General features: G+C 32.7%; 1 protein-coding gene across 1 annotated transcript; it reads left to right on the plus strand.

Moving 5' to 3' along the window:
* Positions 1 to 19057, plus strand: LOC139496153 (G patch domain-containing protein 4-like). The gene is made up of 7 exons (XM_071284619.1): positions 1 to 94; positions 4599 to 4672; positions 5807 to 5899; positions 12534 to 12635; positions 14124 to 14215; positions 15927 to 15977; positions 18555 to 19057. Exons 1-7 carry the CDS (start codon positions 40 to 42, stop codon positions 19027 to 19029), a joined length of 942 nt encoding a protein of 313 aa, XP_071140720.1. The 5' UTR covers positions 1 to 39; the 3' UTR covers positions 19030 to 19057.
* Positions 19058 to 25412: the final 6355 nt, after the last annotated feature.

Here is a 25412-nt window from a genome sequence, read left to right on the forward strand (position 1 = left end):
TTGTACAGCTTTTATAATGCATCACTGACTTCCGACAGCATGTCGAAAAATAAATTCGCAAGGAGTCAACTAGCTAAACATGGCTGGACTGAAGGTTATTAGAGCTCATATTTACAATGAAAGTTTCAAAATCACACAATTAATATATTCTCAACTAATGATACACGTGTATTTTTTTGGAAAATAAGTACAGTGATCAGGTGATGCTAAAATATTTATGTTGTTGTTGGTTGTTCTAGCATAAAGCATAAAAGATTTATATAAAGTCTGTATCTTTCCTCCGCTGTCTGGCGAACTGTAATGTTTAAAATGGTGACACAACTCTTCTTAAAAAATGTGTATGCACTTTCCCTCAAAATTGGATCAAATTGTTGATCTTGTATTTGTAAACACATTTGAGCATACAAGTAACGTACATGACATATGACATATAGGAAGAGCAGCACAAATTCATTGCCCCTTTCTCAACTTCACACAGTCTCGGTTCTTGTATTTCAAATAATGTAACAGCCACAGCATGTCAAAGCAACAGGTTAACTGGGACGGTGGTGTTCCATCATTTCAAAGGCTGTTTGTGAGCCTTAAAGGGGCACTAGCTGTCAAATTCATTGTAACCGATTTGACTCAAATTCTCATATTTGGTCTATAACAATGTAAAACATTTATCCAAACTATCAAAAGTCTAAAATAAACAGTTTACAGAGCATAGGGTAGATAATATATAGGTTCGTTTCGTGTGTATTTTAGTCCAGACGCCATCTAATTAACTATCGATTTGACCTCAGATGACCATATAAGCGATGTAAACAAAAATAAAGATACGAATAGATTAAACCAACACGTGCAATTGCATTTTTATAGGTCTGTTTGCTTTTATTTTATAGATTAAAAATAGATGTTTCTCATTGTTTTTAACCATATAAGAATGATTTTATGTGCATCGAATTAGTAATCAAATGATTTACCGTAGTTTCACTTTCATTGTTGACATTCTTTTTCTTTAAATAACCAGTACACGTACAATGCATGCGTTGTCAATCTCCAGCTAGGGGTTAACTTGAAGTTCACATGAATACCGGTTAGAATGGTGATGACGTTTTCACTTGCAAGTGAATCAGTCAAAAATTATGTTTAATCGCTTATTTCAACAAAATTAAAGGAAATTGATTGCTAAAAGCAAATTATTATTTCATTATTCCAATTTGATTAATGATTGATCTAAAAAAAATCATACTTTATTTTTATATATATATCGTAGCTAGTGTCCCTTTAAACTAGTGCCTGAAATGAGGGCCATGGCTCGAAATTATTTTTTTGGGGCAAGTAAAAGTTCAGGATTACTGGCCCAAATGATATAGTGCAAGCCCAAATGTTTCGAACAAATTTTTATAGTCAAATGCTGCCTGTTTTGTCAGAACATACCCAGTTACACCCCCCTTTCCAAAAAAAAAAACTATTGAAATAAAAGTTCACTGAAATTTTAATTGATTGACACTCTGTAAAATTGCAGACAATGAAGGAATCTGGATTGAAGAATAAATATTACTTACTTGGCATACTTTGACGGTTTCTTCTCTTCTCCTACCACTTCTTTTTAGGAGTGACCAGCTGTTTTTCAACTCTGCCATATTTCTTTTAGTTGTGCCGTGTTACAACCCCTGCTATATTTACCAACTTCGTTATCATTGGTCGCATGTATTCAGTTTAACCAATCACTACGTCTGTTATATATATACGTTTCAGCAAAGTGTTAGAAAACTCGGCCTGGAACATTACAGACCGGATTATAGGAAGATAACAATCCAAGCAAGGCTTCCAAATCGGTCATATATTCCGGACTTTTGTATAATGTCCGGTAAAAGTCCGGCTGGGCAAAGCATGAAACTGTCATCTACTTTTTAGTTTTCAAGGCTTTCTTAAGAGACGGTCATTTTAACATAATTCGCGATCTTTTTGACCCAACCTTTTGCCTTTAACCATGTTAACAGCTTCACATTTCCGGTCATAAAAGTGACATGATGATTAACACACAAATGATTAATTACTATCAAAACAACCCTTACTTCAATACTTTCTAATTTTAATCAAGGCTAATTAGTTGTTGGATAGCTGAAATCTACCTGTTCAGGTGACAGGTAAACTATATTTAGATCGGTCTATTCAAAGTTATTTTCTTACATTTCAGCGGTTTGTATTTAATTGATTTAGTCCAAGATTAAAATTATAAGAAATACGTTTAGAAACATGATTTGATGAAAAATTTAAAAAGGTTTTAAATGAAAAATCGTCAGAACTACATTGTATGAACTAGAACATGTGTGCACATGTGCACAGGTGGGAAATTTAATAATGCATCCTACATTTCTTCAAAAATGCTAAAATTATCATTGTATCTAACGTTCATTTCAAATATTTTGTTGAAGAAATAACGTGGAAAGAGCTTCTTCACTCAGTCATGCTTGTAAACGTACACTGATTTTACGTATCCGTTTCTGGTCCATGTTTTACCATTGTCAAGTCAACATCCGGTATAGAAAAATGTGATTTTAAAAACAAAAGTAAAATGTTTTGACAACGTCATTTTGCACAAATAACATGAATAAAGAGTCTAAGGCAGAAATGAGCACGCTTATGTGCACACTTCGAATGATGCACTGCCAATTTAACAGTTTACGTCAGAACATCAAATTCATATCAAAGTAAAGTTTAATATCGGTTTTTTTTAATCTAATGTCAATCAACATGATCAATGGGATGGCCATCTGATTACCATAATTGCCTTTTGTGACTTAGTCTTAAGAGATTAAAATCAGGATCAGATATAAAATGACCGGCTGGCTTAAATATTTTTTAGAAGCCCTGAATCCAAGTAGTCATAACATTTCATAATTTACTGTCCGAGTAGTCCTGGACCGAGTTTCCTGTAAGCCCAGTTGTCAGAATTTTCTAGTTAATCAACATGATCAAGAGTTGCCTTCCATTGTTTTTTCTTACAGGAGAGCAGAGCTCTCTGGAAAACATCATGAACATTGAATTCTTTACATGATTAAATTTTTTTTTTTTTAAATTACTATGATTTGAATTTTAGCAGGAGTGTAGGGCAGTCACCCAGACGTGTTATTTTGGGCCAGTAATTACTTGTCTTTTGATAACTTCTGATCGCCCTGAACAAAAGTGGTTACCTCAGGCGAGTGGGGCAACCAGGCCTAAATTAAAATATTGTTTGTTTGCCCTTTTCCGACCCTATATTTTGAAACAGGGTAGGTAGGTAGGTAAAATATTTGATTTTTTTCCCCAAAAAAATTACTTGGCTCGGTATATTTTTTTTCATGGGTAGGCAGGTAGGTATAATATTTTATTTTATAGATACAAAATCTGCATGTCATTTTTGTCTGTTTTGCTTTTGCTAATAAGTTTCTGGGACTACGCTTCAAAAAAAAGTATCATGTAGAATGTGAATTTAATTCATATGCACTACTATTTTGTTTTCAAATATCAAAATATAGAGCTGTGCCGCATATTTTAAACGTTTAAATATGCCTGGAACTTTGAAGAGTTTTAGATTGCACTAATATTCTGTACTACGTACCTTGTACGCTTACCTCTACCATAAGGTTTTGTGTAAGAGATAACTTTGTCCTGGTAAAATATGTCCGGGCAGACATACATTACTAGTAAAAAAGTCCCTAGAGTGTTTAAATTTCCGTGTGTGCCTATGTTTCTAATAAAAATGGTACAAGACTTAAACTCAATTGTCACATAGTTTACATCGCATTTATAAATGATCTGTATGGAAAACTTGGGCGATTTTACTGCCAAATATTCTCCACTTCACAGGCTTTTGTCACCTTTGGTTCATGTCAGATATAAATAATATAGCAATGCTGGTCGAAGGCATCGTTAACATAATCTTCCTGATCAACGGATCACAAAAGGCCATCCCTACATAGAATACAACGTCCGTTTACACAAAATACTACGGTTTGTACACACGTTGATAATTTTGTATTAAACGAACTTTTTTGTAAATGAACCCTGCTCTTCAAGTATAAAAATACAGAGTTAACGTACGTCATATCAAGATTTCAAAGCGTTCAACATCGATTTCAAACAAATGCTTTGAAATTCTAAATGCAAGTGTTCATGTCAAACGCTCACGTGATACCAAACGGACTAGACCTTTCACGGTAAAGATAAAACCCGAGGATTCCGGTAAAAAAGTTTTGAGCGGGAAATACAAATAAAAGATTTTTGGTAGGAACGAAAAAATAAAATAAAATAAAGTCTTGCTGATAAGTACAAATAAAAGATTTTCAGGCGGAACGAATTTTAAGGGTCAGTCGGTAAAGGGCAAACAAACAATATTTTAATTTAAGCCCCAGCCATTTCAAGCACTGCATAAACTCTTCCCTTACCTACATTTTGACAGGGGTGTAACAGCAAAATATAAAAATCAGTTGCAATAAGCCTAGCTCAAAAGATCAGTATGGGGAACAAAAACACAAAAACAAAAATCAATCGACAAATACAATAAAGAGTACTCTCACATCATGCACATTTATACATGTTATAGTTATGGTTTTTATCCTATTTTTCAGGATCTGGTCTTGGTAAGAATGAAAGTGGAATTACAGATGCAATCAAAGTGAAACTAAAGCATGATACAGCGGGGGTTAGTAAAATAGTTATAGAAACCTTGTAATATCTTTCTTAATACTATATTTTATAACCAGTAACTATGCTGTTAAAAGCTTATGTCCATCTCTCTTTAGCTATTCTTACATGTCTTACGAGAACTTTTTTTATTTTTGTGCTATTTAATGTTTTAACTTCTAGCAGTGTAATCACATGTACTTGTCTCAGAAATAAAATTTCCTATATACTTTTATTATTTAATTTTAGATGTAACACTTGATTGGCTGACAGTGTTTTGTCTATTAGCTCATTTTGTCATGTGACTGTGAAGTAATCAATGTTTTTTTATGATTTATTCCGGCTTTAAATAGAACTTATATTTTCAAAATAACATGAAAAATGTGGTGCACACTATAATCATGATAATGTAACATGCTAAACAGGTTATTTAGTGTGCACAACATTTTTGATGCTATTTCTTCATAGACAAACAAAAATATTAGTCATTCCTTAAAAATATGATGATAATCCGTGATAAAAAAAATATGTGTTATGTTTTTGAAAGAGACTTAAATATAGACCCAATGGGTCAGGTGTGTTTTATTGTTTTTGTATAAATTTGTATTTTGTTAAACTGTTCAGTAAAACAGGTGAGACATTTCAGTACATGCACTCTGGTTCAAGTTATTTTTAATTCGAATATTACAAAATTGATATAAATATATTTTTCTTATAAAATCTGATATAGATATATTTTTCTAATAAAATCGATCAAAAGTTGGTCTCCCATAGAAAATTATGTAACTTCCAGTCTGCACGGTTAGCCACTAGTCCGATGCCCCAGACTAGTAAAATTCCTTTCGGACTAGTGAGTTTTTGCAAAACTTTGTTTGGACAAATAAGAAAAATGTCTTAATATATAATTGATCTTCGGACTAGTAGTTGAAAAAGTTTTTGGTGCAGACTGAACTTCTCCAGGTCATGGTTTGTAATCCTGTTACTTTGTGTGAATGAGTATTTATGTTTTTAGTTTAAATGTTCTTATAAAGTCATTCTAATCATTAACTGTGCTTTATTTCATAATTCTGTTGATTGTATAGCTCAAATTTTGGGCACCTTGATTGGTTAATAAAATCATATATTATCTTATCTTATTTACTTATGTTTACAGGTAGGCCATAACAAAGGAGATGAGTTCACATTCCAGTGGTGGGACCATGTATTTAACAAGGCAGCAAGTAGTATATCTGTCAAGTCTTCTGATGTAAGATTTTCTCACAAAGGTGATCCCCACAACTTTGCTCAATCTAAAAAAAGATTAACAGATTGACCATGTATTTAACAAGGCAGCAAGTAGTATATCTGTCAAGTCTTCTGATGTAAGATTTTCTCACAAAGGTGATCCCCACAACTTTGCTCAATCTAAAAACAGATTAACAGATTGACCATGTATTTAACAAGGCAGCAAGTAGTATATCTGTCAAGTCTCCTGATGTCAGATTTTCTCACAAAGGTGATCCCCACAACTTTGCTCAATCTAAAAAAAGATTAACAGATTGACCATGTATTTAACAAGGCAGCAAGTAGTATATCTGTCAAGTCTCCTGTTGTAAGATTTTCTCACAAAGGTGATCCCCACAACATTGCTCAATCTAAAAAAAGATTAACAGATTGACCATGTATTTAACAAGGCAGCAAGTAGTATATCTGTCAAGTCTATTGATGTAAGATTTTCTCACAAAGGTGATCCCCACAACTTTGCTCAATCTAAAAAAAGATTAACAGATTGACCATGTATTTAACAAGGCAGCAAGTAGTATATCTGTCAAGTCTTCTGATGTAAGATTTTCTCACGAAGGTGATCCCCACAACTTTGCTCAATCTAAAAAAAGATTAACAGATTGACCATGTATTTAACAAGGCAGCAAGTAGTATATCTGTCAAGTCTCCTGATGTAAGATTTTCTCACAAAGGTGATCCCCACAACTTTGCTCAATCTAAAAAAAGATTAACAGATTGACCATGTATTTAATAAGGCAGCAAGTAGTATATCTGTCAAGTCTTCTGATGTAAGATTTTCTCACAAAGGTGATCCCCACAACTTTGCTCAATCTAAAAACAGATTAACAGATTGACCATGTATTTAACAAGGCAGCAAGTAGTATATCTGTCAAGTCTCCTGATGTAAGATTTTCTCACAAAGGTGATCCCCACAACTTTGCTCAATCTAAAAAAAGTTTAACAGATTGACCATGTATTTAACAAGGCAGCAAGTAGTATATCTGTCAAGTCTTCTGATGTAAGATTTTCTCACAAAGGTGATCCCCACAACTTTGCTCAATCTAAAAAAAGATTAACAGATTGACCATGTATTTAACAAGGCAGCAAGTAGTATATCTGTCAAGTCTATTGATGTAAGATTTTCTCACAAAGGTGATCCCCACAACTTTGCTCAATCTAAAAACAGATTAACAGATTGACCATGTATTTAACAAGGCAGCAAGTAGTATATCTGTCAAGTCTTCTGATGTAAGATTTTCTCACAAAGGTGATCCCCACAACTTTGCTCAATCTAAAAAAAGATTAACAGATTGACCATGTATTTAACAAGGCAGCAAGTAGTATATCTGTCAAGTCTTCTGATGTAAGATTTTCCTCGCAAAGGTGAGTCCCCACAACTTTGCTCAATCTAAAAAAAGATTAACAGATTGACCATGTATTTAACAAGGCACCAAACGTATATCTGTCAAGTCTTCTGATGTAAGATTTTCTCACAAAGGTGATCCCACAACTTTGCTCAATCTAAAAACAGATTAACAGATTGACCATGTATTTAACAAGGCAGCAAGTAGTATATCTGTCAAGTCTCCTGATGTAAGATTTTCTCACAAAGGTGATCCCCACAACTTTGCTCAATCTAAAAAAAGATTAACAGATTGACCATGTATTTAACAAGGCAGCAAGTAGTATATCTGTCAAGTCTTCTGATGTAAGATTTTCTCACAAAGGTGATCCCCACAACTTTGCTCAATCTAAAAAAAGATTAACAGATTGACCATGTATTTAACAAGGCAGCAAGTAGTATATCTGTCAAGTCTTCTGATGTAAGATTTTCTCACAAAGGTGATCCCCACAACTTTGCTCAATCTAAAAACAGATTAACAGATTGACCATGTATTTAACAAGGCAGCAAGTAGTATATCTGTCAAGTCTCCTGATGTCAGATTTTCTCACAAAGGTGATCCCCACAATTTTGCTCAATCTAAAAAAAGATTAACAGATTGACCATGTATTTAACAAGGCAGCAAGTAGTATATCTGTCAAGTCTTCTGATGTAAGATTTTCTCACGAAGGTGATCCCCACAACTTTGCTCAATCTAAAAAAAGATTAACAGATTGACCATGTATTTAACAAGGCAGCAAGTAGTATATCTGTCAAGTCTCCTGATGTAAGATTTTCTCACAAAGGTGATCCCCACAACTTTGCTCAATCTAAAAAAAGATTAACAGATTGACCATGTATTTAACAAGGCAGCAAGTAGTATATCTGTCAAGTCTTCTGATGTAAGATTTTCTCACAAAGGTGATCCCCACAACTTTGCTCAATCTAAAAACAGATTAACAGATTGACCATGTATTTAACAAGGCAGCAAGTAGTATATCTGTCAAGTCTCCTGATGTAAGATTTTCTCACAAAGGTGATCCCCACAACTTTGCTCAATCTAAAAAAAGTTTAACAGATTGACCATGTATTTAACAAGGCAGCAAGTAGTATATCTGTCAAGTCTTCTGATGTAAGATTTTCTCACAAAGGTGATCCCCACAACTTTGCTCAATCTAAAAAAAGATTAACAGATTGACCATGTATTTAACAAGGCAGCAAGTAGTATATCTGTCAAGTCTATTGATGTAAGATTTTCTCACAAAGGTGATCCCCACAACTTTGCTCAATCTAAAAACAGATTAACAGATTGACCATGTATTTAACAAGGCAGCAAGTAGTATATCTGTCAAGTCTTCTGATGTAAGATTTTCTCACAAAGGTGATCCCCACAACTTTGCTCAATCTAAAAACAGATTAACAGATTGACCATGTATTTAACAAGGCAGCAAGTAGTATATCTGTCAAGTCTTCTGATGTAAGATTTTCTCACAAAGGTGAGTCCCCACAACTTTGCTCAATCTAAAAAAAGATTAACAGATTGACCATGTATTTAACAAGGCACCAAACGTATATCTGTCAAGTCTTCTGATGTAAGATTTTCTCACAAAGGTGATCCCACAACATGCACAATGTAAAAAGGATAACCAACATGACCAATTGACAAGCATTTTCTGTTATCATTCACTCTTTGTTAAGTTGTCTGGTTAATGGATTGTTTTATACCCCTGGGACAAAATATAGAGCCGCATATTGGTCAGTCTGTATATCTATATATAGAACAAAATACATGAGAATTAAAATTCGGCAGCAATTAGAATAAAGCTTTTAATTGAACATGTTGATTTCTACTTAAATGTCACACATAAATCACTCGTTAAACATGTAGGGCCTTTAAAATGCACTTACCCACAGGCAAATTATCTTGAAAGTAAAAGCAATTTTTTCTATGTCTGAAAAAAAGGCTTGATATATGATTAATTAAAAAATATAAACAACTTTATTTGTAAACATTGATCACATTACTGTTTGGGCCAAAATTAAAAATATGTTTGTTTCCCCTCCCCCCACCCGGGTCAAAAATAAGCCCCCGGGTCAAAAAATTATTTTCCACAAAAAAATCGAAATTATTTTTTTCCTGAAAATAATTTGTTTCCATTTTTGGAAAGTGCTTGAAAGCAGAAGGATTGATAATCTAAATAAATACACTCGAATTGAGCACAAACAACTGATAAGTGGCCTGGACTGGACAAGTCAAACCATTCATGTGACCATGCTATGACAATCACATCCAGTTAAAAAAAAAAAAAAAAAAAAGAACCAGCCTTCCTGGTCTGTTTACAAAGGGTAGACCCGGGGGAGGGGAAACAGACATTCTTTTAAATGTGGCCTTGGGTCTAATAATATCTGTTTCTTTGATAAATCAGCGGAGAGAAAATATTTATGCACTCGTGGCTCCATTAGTGTTTACTGATAATAACAAACTACCATTGTATACACAAGGAAACAAGTGATCAATTCAGAGAACCAGTTTCTAAACTAGAATTTTTCCAATAACAGACTTTTTCAAACAAGAATACAACCCACATACCTGCCAACTTTTGAAAATGGCCATGGGGGTTTTTGTGCGCGGCACCATTTTTGAGGGTAGAATTTTTCGCGGCATTTTTTCATGTGATGATTTTGCTCCTAAGTGTCTGACATACTGCTTTTTTGGGGGGGGTGATAGTTGAAGATGCTATTATAACCTATCTTTTTTTAAATTGTTTGATTGTTGTATTCTTTTTTGTTGAGATAAACACAAGTAAGATGACTTATGTTTGTCTGATACATTGTCAAGAAATAAAAAAAAAGTAATAATTTTAATAATTTAATAACAGAAAAAAAAAAAAACAATATATGAGGGTCTGGAATGGGGGGGGTCTGTTGTTCTGTAAACATTTAATTTTCACCCCTTTTTTCTCTAATCTTCAAAAAAATTAACCTTTTTTTAGCTCACCTGGCCCAAAGGGCCAAGTGAGCTTTTCCCATCACTTGGCGTCCGGCGTCCGGCGTCGGCGTCCGTCCTCCGTCGTCGTCGTCCGTCGTCGTTAGCTTTTACAAAAATCTTCTCCTCTGAAACTACTGGGCCAAATTAAACCAAACTTGGCCACAATCATCATTGGGGTATCTAGTTTAAAAAATGTGTGGCGTGACCTGGTCAACCAACCAAGATGGCCACCACGGCTAAAAATAGAACATAGGGGTAAAATGAAGTTTTTGGCTTATAACTCAAAATTCAAAGCATTTAGAGCAAATCTGACTTGGGGTATAATTGTTTATCAGGTCAAGATCTATCTGCCCTGAAATTTTCAGATGAATCCGACAATCCGTTGTTGGGTTGCTGCCCCTGAATTGGTAATTTTAAAGAAATTTTGCTGTTTTTGGTTATTATTTTGAATATTATTATAGATAGAGATAAACTGTAAACAGCAATAATGTTCAGCAAAGTAAGATTTACAAATAAGTCAACATGACCGAAATGGTCAGTTGACCCCTTTAGGAGTTATTGCCCTTTATAGTCAATTTTTAACAATTTTTCGTAAATCTTAGTTATCTTTTACAAAAATCTTCTCCTCTGAAACTACTGGGACAAATTAATCCAAACTTGGCAACAATCATCTTTGGGGTATCTAGTTTTAAAAATGTGTGGCGTGACCCGTTCAACCAACCAAGATGGCCATGGGCTAAAAATAGAACATAGGGGTAAAATGCAGTTTTTGGCTTATAACTCAAAAACCAAAGCATTTAGAGCAAATCTGACAGGGGGTTAAATTGTTTAGCAGATCAATATCTATCTGCCCTTCAATTTTCAGATGAATCTGACAACCCGTTGTTGGGTTGCTGCCCGTGAATAGGTAATTTTAAGGAAATTTTGCTGTTTTTGGTTATTATCTTGAATATTATTATAGATAAAGATAAACTGTAAACAGCAATAATGTTCAGCAAAGTAAGATTTACAAATAAGTCAACATGACCGAAATGGTCAGTTGACCCCCTAAGGAGTTATTTTCCTTTATAGTCAATTTTTAACAATTTTCATAAAATTTGTAAATTTTTACTAACATTTTCCACTGAAACTACTGGGCCAATTCATTATAGATAGAGATAATTGTAAGCATTAAGACTGTTTAGTAAAGTAAGATTTACAAACACATCACCATCATCAAAACACAATTTTGTCATGAATCCATCTGCTTCCTTTGTTTAATATTCACATATACCAAGGTGAGCGACACAGGCTCTTTAGAGCCTCTAGTTTCTCTAATCTTCGAAAACTTTGACCACGCATTTCTCAAATTTTCATTTTTTTTTGCCCGTTATTCCCTTATCTTCATTTTGAAGGGCATTATATTCTCTAATAAATTTAACCCCATCCAAACCCTCATATATTATATAGATCAATATCACAAGAAGTACTAGAATGTTTGGAGACATCATTAGGGCCACCGTGGTCAATTTTAAAGTCTCTGTTGCAAACTTTACAAAAGGCATGTGACAATCCTAACGTTGATTTAGACAACCAGCCCCTGTCTCCCATTTCTCTAAGTATTTGCACGAAGCAACACGCTTTTTTCTCTTAGGCGGTGACAGAACTATTTTGCAAGTGATAACTCGCCCATCATGATTCCAATCTTTATAAATTTAACACCCAAGCTAAAAAAAAAACAACTCAAAATTTCGATTCTTTGATTGTTTACTATGCCGACATTAATCAACTGGTGAATGCGTGATCACTAAATTTTGATTGGATGAAATTTGTCAGACACGATTTGTCTCCCTTGGGAAAACTTTCAAAAGTTCAAAATCGGGAACAAAAATATTTTTCGTGTAAATTTTACTAAAATCGTGTTTTTTGGCTATTTTCACGATCACGATCGTGTAATCGGGACAGAGGGTCAAAATCGTGTAGTACACGCCTAAATCGTGAAAGTTGGCAGGTATGAACCCACTTGAAAGTGTCATGCATAGACGATTCACTTTCCCAATGGGTAACTGGTACCTGGGTTTTCACTTACCAGACGATCGTTTGGAAAATGGGAATTTTGAAGCCCTAAAAGTAGTTGTTTGGATATCTGCATTTTTAATTCATGAATGCTTATAGAAAAAATATCCCTTTGAATAACAAGCTTGAATGTTTCATAGAAATTATAAAGTTATAATAGTAGTACATGTATTAAAATTTGGTTCATTTCAGGAAGGTGTTGCTGTTAAGAAAATCAGAGACGGTGGACCTGTCACTAATAAAAAAACAAAAACATATAATAACAAGGCACTGTTGTATGGCCAGTTTGTCAAGGTACATTATATCTCTACTAAAAAAACTTTTTACAACCCTGCACCCCTCAAAAAAGCAAGGATTAAAATGAAATCTATTCTTTTGTCTTCAAGTGAGATGGTTACTTTGGAAGAGTTTCTGAATGTGTGTAAAAATAAATGAAATGTACATTCATATCAAAAATTGTACCAGATTTATTATTTTAATAGTTGTTTGAAAACTATGATAGATACAGAGATTTCTTTTAATGTAAAATGATAAGCAAGACAATTATCAGACAATTTCTTATTTGAGTTATTGCTCTTTAATCATTGTTAATGATGAATTTTATCATGTTTTTATGATTTTGCCTAAGATCTTAAAAACAATAATAGACATGATAGATTGAAAGAAACTTAAAATAAACAAAAGTGATCAACAAGTCAAGATCTAAAAATGAACTAACATAACAGAAAACATCAGTTGACTCCTTTTTATACGACAACAAAATTTATTTTGGGTTTAATATTATGCTATGACAATGTTCAATGATGTTTAATATTGTAATCATTGTTGTCCTAAGACACATTTGTTTTCCGAACAATAAATTGAAGTGAATGGATATCTATGAAAATTGTGAAGGAGGTTCAATACTACAAAAGGAAGGGTTGGGATTGATTTTGGGACTTTAGGAATTAAGGGCCAAAAATGGCCAAAAACAATTTTTTTATGTTTCCAGACAATAACTTGTGTTTAAATGTATGGATCTCTCTGACATTGTACAACAATGTTACATATCACAAAGGGAAGATTGATTACAGTTTTGGGTAATTGCTGCAAACATGCAGGAATTGGGGCAAAAAAGGGACAAGAACAAGCATTTTTCTTTTTTCAAGACAATAACTTGTGTTTTTAATTGTATGGATCTCTCTGAAATTGTACTATAAGGTTCCATACTGCAAAGAAAGGCTGGAATTGAGTTGGGTGGCTGTTTCACCAAGGGGTGATTCAAAATGTTTAGGAAGGATTGTTTTTCAATTTTTTTTGAGAGGTTCATATTTTTTTTTCAAATTTTTTAAAAGTTTCAAGAAGAAATCTTCAATTGAACAGTATTGCGCATAGATTTTTAAGATCTTTGACCACATTTAATTTGTCTTCAGCCTATATTATGTCAAAAATTTGATCACAAACCAAATTCAGATAGTATCAAGCTTGAACATGGTGTCCAAATTTGCCCTAAATGTTCATGGTCTGACCCCTGTGGTCATACCTGTAGGCTGTGGTCAACAAAGCATTTTATTTGCCAATTATTTTGATACTTTAATATAAAGATAAACATGATAAAGATAGAACATTTATACATCAAAAATTATCAGCAAGGCAAGATTTACAAAAAAGCTATCATACTGGATAAATTTCGGAACACTCTTTAAGTGAGAACAATGTTGAAATATTAAATTAAACACAATAGATGTTGCCAAGGAGTCATGGATGATATATCCCCACATATAATTGTTTTTGTTGTTTCAGGGAGCTACCTTAACAAATGGTAATGAAGACCATATTGAGGAAGGCGTTGAAAGCAGTGAGGATGAAGAAACAGAAAAACTAAAGATGAACAGGTAGTGAAATTTTAGCATCGATTAAAGGATGGTTCCCTTTATGATCATGTGTGACTGAATTTCAATTTTGTCGTAAATAACCAAAAAGGTTATTAAATGGACATATTTTGATATCCTTACTGGTAGGTTAAACAAATCTTTACAAAAGAGTATGTTATAGACTCAAAGTCAATACATTTTAGATATTTTGTCAAAATTAAATCCATAGATTTTGTGCATTTTTCAGACTTAAATGTTTAGGAAAAACCTTGGCCACATGCTATGGTCCTAAATTATTTCAGATTAGGGGTTTTAAACTAAGTAAATTATTCCTCAAACTGTTATATACATGTATGAAAGAAATGGACCAAAATTGACTTTACAACACCTACAATGCACAATAAAAGGGTAAATTTTTCATGAATTATAATGTACCAAAAAAATATTTAACCCTTTGTTAACTTACTCCTTTTTGTTATGCTCTACCACAACACACCATATAAAAATGCCTAGAGAAATCTTATGAGGAGATTGAGTAAATCCTTTTTATCCCCAACACAAAGCAGTGTAGAGGCATAGAAATACTAGACATGTGTCTGTCTGGTGTTGTAAGTGCTCTCATATTTAAAATTCTTGGCATATTTTACAGAAATTTATATCACTATTTAATACAGCAATGACCAACAAGTTTAAAATTAGATCTGATCTACAATTTTGGAGGGTATTTGATAGGCCACTTGTCTAAATACCACATAGTTACCAAATACATTGTAAACATGTTTCTCGTTTTTTTATATAGATTAGACCGTTGGTTTTTCCGTTTGAATGGTTTTACACTAGTAATATTTAAGCCCTTTATAGCTTGTTGTGAGCCAATGCTCCGTGTTGAATTGACCTATTATGGTTTAATTTTATAAATTGTTATTTGGATGGAGAGTTGTCTTATTGGCACTCATACCATATCTTCCTATATCTAATCGGTAATAAGTTTGGATGTAACGCGTCATCTAATTGGCTGACGATATTTTGTTATGAGCCCATAGACATAATTAAGTCATGTGACCGTGACATCATCAACATTTTTTCATGGTTTTCTACGGTTTAAAATGGAATTTAGAATTAAATTATAAGAAATGACTGTAATTTTTTTTCTGTCTATTCGAAATAACATAAAAAATGTGGTGCACACTGTGAAATAACCTGCTACGCCAAGGATCTGGAAATTTTTTCACCTAATTTCGGTCATTTTCATATAACTTAAAAGTTGGTGTCTCTTTTAGAAAAATGATTGTCAAAATCACATAACTGCATAAGATTCATGATGAGTATGCTCATACTCGTAGCATCAACAAACTTGTTTCACTGTTGCATCAGAATTACTTCATGATTTATCCTACCATTTTTACTGTTGAAAAATAAAATTTGACTTTAATCCCAATTAAAAGTTTAGGACATTATACTTTCAGTTTAGGACAAGACTGGCAAATATGACCATTTCCAGACCCTTGCGCTACGCGCGTTATTCAGTGTGCACCAAATTTTTTATGTTATTTCTTCATAGACAGAAAAAATATTACAGTCATTCCTTAAGTAACTAATAATATTTGTTGTACATGTTAAATTATACATTACTGTCACACAATGAATGGGACAATGAAATTCTAATAATATTTGTAAACAATATTGTATATCATTAGTACCAATGTACATCATAATTATTATATTTTTACAGACTTATGGATGACAATATGGTGGACATTTGTGGTGGTATGACAGCTCATAAGTAAGTTATTGGAATATATATATGTAAATGTATCTTTTTGAAAATCAATTCCACATCCATCAACTGTACCATGAGTACTTACTCAAATTATTAATTAGTCCCCTATAGACACATGAATCATAAATACAAAGATATTGATTTGATATTTGGTACATGACAAGTTACAGATCAAGTTTGAAATTGTTCCAGTCTGATAATTTTGTGCTGGGTTATGGCCCTCGACTTAGAAAATTCACTCAAATATTCAGTTTTCCACACATTTTTACGTCATGCTTAAAAATATTGATTTAATAATTTGTACATTGTTTTATCATTACAAGTTACATATCAAGTTCGAAATTTTGTACCAGTTTGATGATTATGTGCAGAGTTATGGTTCTTGGACCTAGAAAATTCACTCAAATTATAATAAATTAATAAGTTTTCCTCACTAATTTTCATCATGCTTGAAGATATCAGTTTGAGGTGTAATACCACCATTGATTTTCCCCTATAGATGAGTCTTTGTTAAATTTGCACTTTTCAAAAAAAATGTTCAGAATTTATCTTTGCTTCAAATAAAGAAATACTTGGCATGAGTAAAGTTTTATACTTTCCAGTTCTATAGAAAAAAATTCACATAACATTTCATTGCATATAAGAAAATAACCATCATTGGAAGTTAACCAATCAAATTTCTCCCCTTATTTTATCTGTGTACAAGGTTTAGTCACCATGTAACCTCAAGATTACAAAATTTTCTATAGAAATCCCAAATAAAAAATAATGGTGTTTTGAAATACCCAAGACCTATATGTTTATGACACAGAAATGGTTTTACTGCAATAAAATGTAGGATTAATTACCTACAACTGTTAAATTCAAGGGAATATTTTTTTCGACCTACTTTCGTATACAACCAGATGTGACGTACCCTGATTTGGTGGTATTACACCTTGATAACAGGTGCATAGTTTTATCATGACAAATTACAGATCAAGTTTGAATAGTGTTCCAGTGTGATGATTTTGAGCAGAGTTATGGTCCTTGGACTTAGAAAATTCTCTTAAATTACCAGTTCTCCACACATGCTTGAAGAGATTGACTTGATATTTGTTATATATAGTTGACATCTGACAAGTTATTGATGATGTTAGAATTTTGTTCCATTACAATTAATTTTTATCAGTAGGGGACTATGTATTGTCATGCAATACACTCAGAATGCTTGTTTACTTATAAGCTGTCATAAATTATGAGAAAAACTTGCATGATGCCAATTCAACATCTAGATTTAGATCAATTGTGTTAATTTCTGATGCAAAATACCTATGATTGAATCATTATTAATTTAAAAAAAAAACTGCCATCTTTTATTACAACAGTATATGTAACTAACCATTTAAATAAGTAAGCTTTGGTTAGCATTTTAGGTAAATGTTGACATTTTTGTGTTTAGTTAAAAAAAAATAACCGGGTGGGTAATACTTTGCCAACCCTGGCTTGTACCAGTGATAAAAATTACTGTAAGTTTTGACAAGTTTGTGATATCTTAACCCTGGTGCAATAATTTTATTTTTTTTCTCGTCAAATACATTGTTACATTACATGAGTGAATCGAACAAGTAAAGATGTTAATATAAACACAATAAGATGTTTCAAAGGAATGCACTTATATCATCATACAACAATTATTAGTTAACAATAGGCCAGTTCATGACTAAAATGCAGGCATCTTCACTTCCAACACACGTTAAGGGAACCGGTGAAAAAGTTTGAGCTTATACTGCACAAAATATTTTGAAAATCGAAATCAAATAAGCTGGTCACCTTTCCTAAAGGTGGTACCAAACACCTTGACTAAAATTTATTTGGCTTGTTTAAATTTTCATAAAATTTTGACTAAATGTTTACTTCGAATCTTTGAAAAAATATAAACATTTCAATGAAACACACACTTTTATATTGGAAATTTCATTGGATATTTAGCAGTTAGACAAACACTAATTTTGATCATTGAGAAGCTTACAACTGCCTTAACAATATATAAAGTGATTAAAACATCAGTTGATTTTTACAGAGTTATCTCCCTGTAGTGTTATGTACCACTTTTAAGTGGTACAGGAATTAAGATCATGTACTTGGAAGAAAATGAATTATTTCTAAAGTAGTCTGCAGAATGACTATTCTGAAAGGGCTTGTAACTTTTATAGAGCAGGGATACAGGTGCACATTCTTTCTGGTAAATTGTCATAAAGGTGTTTGAAATTTGCAATATGTTTAGGTAAAAAACATGATTCGAGAAAAAACCCATATAAAATGGAAAATCATCTCTTTTATATATTTTTTTAGTATAAGCTTCCTGCTATATATAAAGCGTTTTGGATCCAGGAAATGGCAGTGTTCATTGTTAGTATTACCTTTATTTTAAATAAGGCCAACAGGATAAATCTCTTCAGTGTGCATACTGAAGCAGTCATTATTGAGATCAACCATGTCATCCAAATATCTCAAAGTGTTATTAAATATTTGTATCATATGTTGTATTGATCGTCCTTTCACATGCTTTTAATCTTCAATATTTTTGTTTAATTTTAGAGCAGCGAGACATGGCCATAAATTAAGTGCCAAGATGGCAAGAGTTATGGAGCAAGAAAAACAGGAATTGGAAAAATTGAATAGAATAAAAGAATTAAAACAAAATTCTGGAAGAAAACGAACAAGAAGTAAGACTTTAAATGATACAGAAGAGGATAAAATAAATGAAGAGGAAAATAAAAGTGTAAAAAAGAAGAAAAAGAAAAAGAAAAACAGAGACCAAACGACAGATTCAGATTTACATTCTAGCAGTGAAAAAGCTAAAAAAAGTAAGGAAAAAGTTGATGTTGATGAACATATGTTAATAGATGGTTACCACATTGCAATATCTAATGGCTGTTTAAAATCAACAGATAGTGAATCGACAGAAAGCAGTAAGAAAAAGTCAAAGAAAAAGAAAAGAAATAAGGAGAAAGTTGAAGAGACAGAGGCAATTGGAAATAAAAAAAGAAAGAAAAAGAAACAGAAGAATTAAATTTAAATAAATTCATATTTTAATTGTTGATTTACTTTAGAACTTTTTTATTTTGCCACCAGCATGTCTTGCCCATTATATCAGTCCTGTTTCTTGTCATCGCAACCCCTCTCAAACCACACAACAGAATTTCAGGAAACCTTTTTAGATAATAAGAACATACTATGTAGTTGTGCATATCGACAGGAAATTACGTTTCATTTTTTTTCTAGGAGTTAAGCCCTTTGAACTTATTTACTTTAATGTACTACTGCAACAGTTTTTCATCTCAACTCCTCTAAAACCACAACAGAATTTCATGCAACTTTGTAGATAATAAGGACATAATATGTAGATGTGCATATCGACAGGAAATTACGATTCAATTTTTTTCTAGAAGTTACACCCCTTTGAACTTATTTGCTTCAATGTACTACTGCAACAGTTTGTCATCTCAACTCCTCTAAAACCACAACAGAATTTCATGAAACTTTGTAGATAATAAGGACATACTATGTTGATGTGCATATCGACAGGAAATTACGATTCAATTTTTTTTCTAGGAGTTACACCCCTTTGAACTTATTTGCTTCAATGTACTACTGCAACAGTTTGTCATTTCAACTCCTATTAAACCACACAACAGAATTTCATGAAACTTTGTAGATAATAAGGACATACTATGTAGATGTGCATATCGACAGGAAATTATGATATTTTTTTTCTAAGAGTTACACCCCTTTGAACTTATTTGCTTCAATGTACTACTGCAACAGTTTGTCATTTCAACTCCTATAAAACCACACAACAGAATTTCATGAAACTTTGTAAATAATAAGGACATACTATGTAGATGTGCATATCGACAGGAAATTACGATTAAATTTTTTTTCTAGGAGTTACATGCCTTTGAACTTATTTGCCTCAATGTACTACTGCAACAGTTTGTCATCTCAACAACTCTAAAACCACACAACAGAATTTCATGAAACTTTGTAGATAATAAGGACATACTATGTAGATGTGCATATCGATAGGAAATTACGATTCAATTTTTTTTTCTAGGAGTTACACCCCTTTGAACTTATTTGCTTCAATGTACTACTGCAACAGTTTGTCATTTCAACTCCTTTAAAACCACACAACAGAATTTCATGAAACTTTGTAGATAATTAGGACATACTATGTAGATATGCATATCGACAGGAAATTACGATTCAATTTTTTTTCTAGGAGTTGCACCCCTTTGAACTTATTTGCTTCAATGTACTACTGCAACAGTTTGTCATTTCAACTCCTCTGAAACCACACAACAGAATTTCATGAAACTTTGTAGATAATAAGGACATACTATGTAGATGTGCATATCGACAGGAAATTAAGATTCAAGTTTTTTTCTAGGAGTTACACCACTTTGAACTTATTTGCTTCAATGTACTACTGCAACAGTTTGTCATTTCAACTCCTATAAAACCACACAACAGAATTTCATGAAACTTTGTAGATAATAAGGACATACTATGTAGATGTGCATATCGACAGGAAATTACAATTAAATTTTTTTCTAGGAGTTACACCCCTTAGAACTTATTTGCTTCAATGTACTACTGCAACAGTTTGTCATCTCAAAAACTCTAAAACCACACAACAGAATTTCATGAAACTTTGTAGATAATAAGGACATACTATATAGATGTGCATATCGACAGGAAATTACGATTAATTTTTTTTTTCTAGGAGTTAAGCCCCTTTGAACTTATTTACTTTAATGTACTACTGCAACAGTTTTTCATCTCAACTCCTCTGAAACCACACAACAGAATTTCAGGAAACTTTGTAGATAATAAGGACATATTAAGTACATGTTTATGTGCATATCGACAGGAAATTACGATTATTTTTTTTTCTTGTAGTTAAGCCCCTTTGAACTTATTTACTTTAATGTACTACTGCAACAGTTTGTCATCTCAACTCCTCTGAAACCACACAACAGAATTTCTTGAAACTTTGTAGATAATAAGGACATACTATGTTGATGTGCAAATCGACAGGAAATTACGATTATTTTTTTTCCTAGGAGTTAAGCCCCTTTGAACTTATTTACTTTAATGTACTACTGCAACAGTTTGTTTTCTCAACTCCTCTGAAACCACCCTTCAGAATTTCATGAAACTTTGTAGATAATAAGGACATACTACGTAGATGTGCATATCGACAGGAGATTACGATAAATTTTTTTCCTAGGAGTTAAGCCCCTTTGAACTTATTTACTTTAATGTACTACTGCAACAGTTTGTCATCGCAACTCCTCTAAAACCACACAACAGAATTTCATGAAACCTTTAAAGATAATAAAAAACATACTATGTAGATGTGCATATCAAAAGGAAATTACGATTCAATCTTTTTTCTAGGAGTTACACCCCTTTGAACTTATTTGCTTTCAGGTACTTCTTCAACAGTTTGTCATCTCAACTCCTCTGAAACCATACAACAGAATTTCATGAAACTTTGTAGATAATAAGGACATACTATGTAGATGTGCATATCGACAGGACATTACGATTCATTTTTTTCTAGGAGTAAGTTCCTGTTTCCTGTTTCAAAGGACAGCCTAAAAAATAGTAGTTGATTGGCGCAATATCAGATAAAAATTCTTTTAGTACCCTTAATGTTATAGAGTGTGGTCTAGCAGCCTTATATTGGATTCAGATTTGATTATAATTTTATTATGCCATTTTCAGTGATCTTTAAGTCCTGTAGTAAAGAGCAATAACTTAATTTGTCATGTTGCATATTCAGTGCTTATGAAATTTATTTTATCTGAAAAAGCTGATTGAAACTGCTTATGTTAGATGTTTGCCTTTTCATCTGGGTCTTGACGAAGTAACCCATTTCCTCTTAAAGGTGGTATTTTGATTTCCATCTGTGTTTGATGAATGTCCAGAAACGCTTCATGCAGTTTAGGTTTTTGTCGTTACTGTAAATTCAGAAATGTTTTTATTTTCCCGAAAAAAAAACGACAGGGTTACAATAGCAATAATTTGAACCCCCATGTTTTATTTTTTTTATATGGATTAAATAGGATTTTTTCTCATTATCGTAAAAAAATGTAATCACATTTTAGTCTAAAATGACATAGTCGCAATAAATGCATGTAATCATTTCTGAATTAACAGTATAATATGGATCTGCTGTATCAATGTCCTCTATGTATTTTCAGTATGCCCACCTGATTTCTCTCTACACCAGTCTATTGAGTTCTTTGTATTTGCTGTTGTGCTTCATACTGATTCGAAAGTAAATGGTTTCTATACACTTTTGTCTTAAAAAAGAATTTGATTTGCTACTTCTGGTTCGGATCTCATATGGTAGCTCTTGTCCTTACAGAAAATTTGTCTAAATAGAAACTAGAGTATCGCAAGATCCCATGTCCCTTACCTTGGTCTATGGGCATATCAAACAAAGCACACACTCCCAACATTGTACTGACAAGAATAGACTTCCTGACTAAAATTATCTTTTGTTGATCTTACATTCAATTACTGATTACTGTTTAGTTGCTTTGACTCATTAAAATATCTTGCCTTGATGTTAACTTTTGTGTTTAGAGTGTTTATTTGTCTATCATAATTTAAATCCTATGGGAAATAACAAAAAACAAAAAATTCTGTCTAAATAAAGGCAACAGTAGTATACCGCTGTTCGAAAGTCATAAATCGATGGAGAGAAAACAAATCCAGGTTACAAACTTAAACTGAGGGAAACAAACACATCATCTATAAAAAGAAAACAAAGAAACAACAGAAACACTTGCAGCAAAAAAAAAAAAAAGAACAATGAAACACACACAGAATGGAACTATAAGATATCAACTGCAATTTACCTAACTTGGTACAGGACATTTAAAGAACAAATGGTGGGTTTAACCTTGTTTTGTAGCTAGCCAAACCTCGCGCTTTTACGGCAATGTTATTTATAACACTAAAATGACAACAATACATAACAGGACTACAGTACAAACAATTGCAAGTACATTCATGACAGAGACATATCATTGTTTGATGGTAATAGGCAAAAATGAAAGATGACAAAAATCGTAAAATTAGTCAATTAGGTGCAATACCTTCCTATACAAATTTGTCTTAACAGTTTTGACGTAAGTAATGACCATTGGTTGAGCTCGTTATTCTGATCATATATTTTCCTTTTAAATGTTCTCTTTTTGTAATGGTTTAAAATGTATAAACAGACAAAACTTGGTTTCTAATCCTACTTTTTATTTTTAACAATATACGCCATATTGGTTAGAAGACGGGGTTATCTGACACATGTTTTAACTAGATACCTTACTGATGATTGTGGCTATATTTTGTTGAATTTATCTCATCATTTTAAAAGAACAAGATTTTTGTAAAATATAACAAACTTTTACAAACAATTGTCAAATATACTATGAAGAGCAATAACTCCTAAAGGGGTAATTTCATCATTTTGGGCATGTTGACTTATTTGTTGATCTCACTTTGCTGAACAATTATGCTGTTTACTTGTATCTCTATCTATAATGTGAAATTCAAGATAATAACCAAGAACTGAAAAAAATCCTTATTCTTCCAATTCTGAAAGAAAGAACCCACCAACAGGTTGTTTGATGCTCCTGAAAATTTCAGGGCAGATAGATCTTAACCTGATGAACATTTTCATCTATGTCAGATTTGCTGTAAATGCTTGTTTCAGAGATAAAGTCAAATTACCTACTTGTTCTATTTTAGCCATTGAGACCATCTTGGTTGATGGACGGGATCATCGGATACATTTGTTAAACTACATACCCTAATGATTATTTTAGCCAAGTTTTTGGTAATTTTGGCCAAGTAGTTTCAGAGGAGAACAGTTTTGTAAAAACATGCAAAAATTTACGAAAAAATGCTGTATAAAGTTTATCTCTATCTATTATAATATTCAAGATAACGATAGATGAACTGCAAACTTTTCCTTCAAATTACCAATTAAGGGGCAGCTACCCAACTAAGGGTTGTCTGAGGCGTCTGAAAATTTCATGGCGGATAGATGTTGGCTTGATGAACATGTTTACACCGTCAGATTTTCTCTTTGAGCTTTATGCCATTATGCCAAAATCTGCATTGTAACCCCCCTGATGTTCTATTTTTAGCTATGGGGGCCATCTTTGTAGATTGGCGGGGTCGTCGCGTACATTGCGTCTGTCGGAAAAATTTCGGCTCGTTGAAAAAAAAACCTGGATTTTGGTATGCATCCATGACACAAAATCAGTTCATGTTTAGCAAAATCAAATATACACAAAAAGCTAAGGATTAAGGCCATCAACATGAAGAAAAACAACTCTCATCTCGCTGCAAGTGTAAGACGGCCCCTATAACCGGCTTGAGCGGAATTCGTCGGATAAATAATGTGGATAGACTTTGTAAGATGTAACACCAACACATTTGGCCCGGTTATTAGTTTTGCATTTGTTTGCTGTGTTTGAGCTTTTGATTTTACAATTTGATAAAGGACTTTTCTTTAAAGCTGAAACAACATGAAGATTCGTATAATTTTTAATAAATAGACCGTTTAAAATTTCAGTGAGTTTCTTTGGGTTATACACATCGTCGCTGGGCTTTCAAAATGTTGTAAAGTACAAATTAATCAAGAAAAAAATATCTCACAAACAGGCTTTGAAAATTTTGACAAAATATATGCTTCCAAAATGTTGTTTGTGAATTTTAACATTTTTGTGAATAGCTTAAATTATTTTCACAAAAATAAAGAAATGTATAATTATTTTATTCCCAAAGCCATTATACAACGATTTTCAAGTTTTCATACAACATTTTGGAAGAAAACTTTACAAACAACTGACATTGGCAATTTTGTAATATGTCTTATTTCAAACGTTTTTGATTGGTCTAACTGTATGCTATTTTGTAATACCAAAGATTCCTCCCGCCAAGACCATTGGTGTCAAAAAGTATATTTAGCCAAAAAAGTCATATACGACATTTTGGAAGCCCAGCAACGGCATAATAAATTATCAATGAAAATGGAATCCGCTTTAACGTTGTATTTTACTACGCTTTTACAATTGGAAAAGAGGGACGAAAGATACCAGAGCGACAGTACTAGTCAAACTCGAAATTAGCCAAAGTTAGTCGTGAATAGTGATACTGGCATTTACTGTACCAACTTTACCGTACCTGTTGCATAGTTCGATAATGTATCTTCAGTGATGCTCGGGACACAAATATGTGAAAACCTGATACAATCCTCGAAGACCTGATGAAACAAAACAAAAAACTGAAAGTATATCACTCAACGCTTTATCTGAGGGAGATACATTTCCAGTTACTTTTCTTGAAAAACTCTTTCAAAATTTTACGATA

This window comes from Mytilus edulis, chromosome 11 (assembly GCF_963676685.1).
Source record: "Mytilus edulis chromosome 11, xbMytEdul2.2, whole genome shotgun sequence".
Lineage (NCBI taxonomy): Eukaryota > Metazoa > Mollusca > Bivalvia > Mytilida > Mytilidae > Mytilus > Mytilus edulis.

Coding starts and splice junctions, on each gene's coding strand:
- LOC139496153 (XM_071284619.1), top strand. CDS start 40: ATGTCGAAAAATAAATTCGCAAGGAGTCAACTAGCTAAACATGGCTGG. Junction 5,900..12,533: donor TATCTGTCAAGTCTTCTGAT/GTAAGATTTTCT, acceptor GGTTCATTTCAG/GAAGGTGTTGCTGTTAAGAA. Junction 14,216..15,926: donor GAAAAACTAAAGATGAACAG/GTAGTGAAATTT, acceptor ATATTTTTACAG/ACTTATGGATGACAATATGG.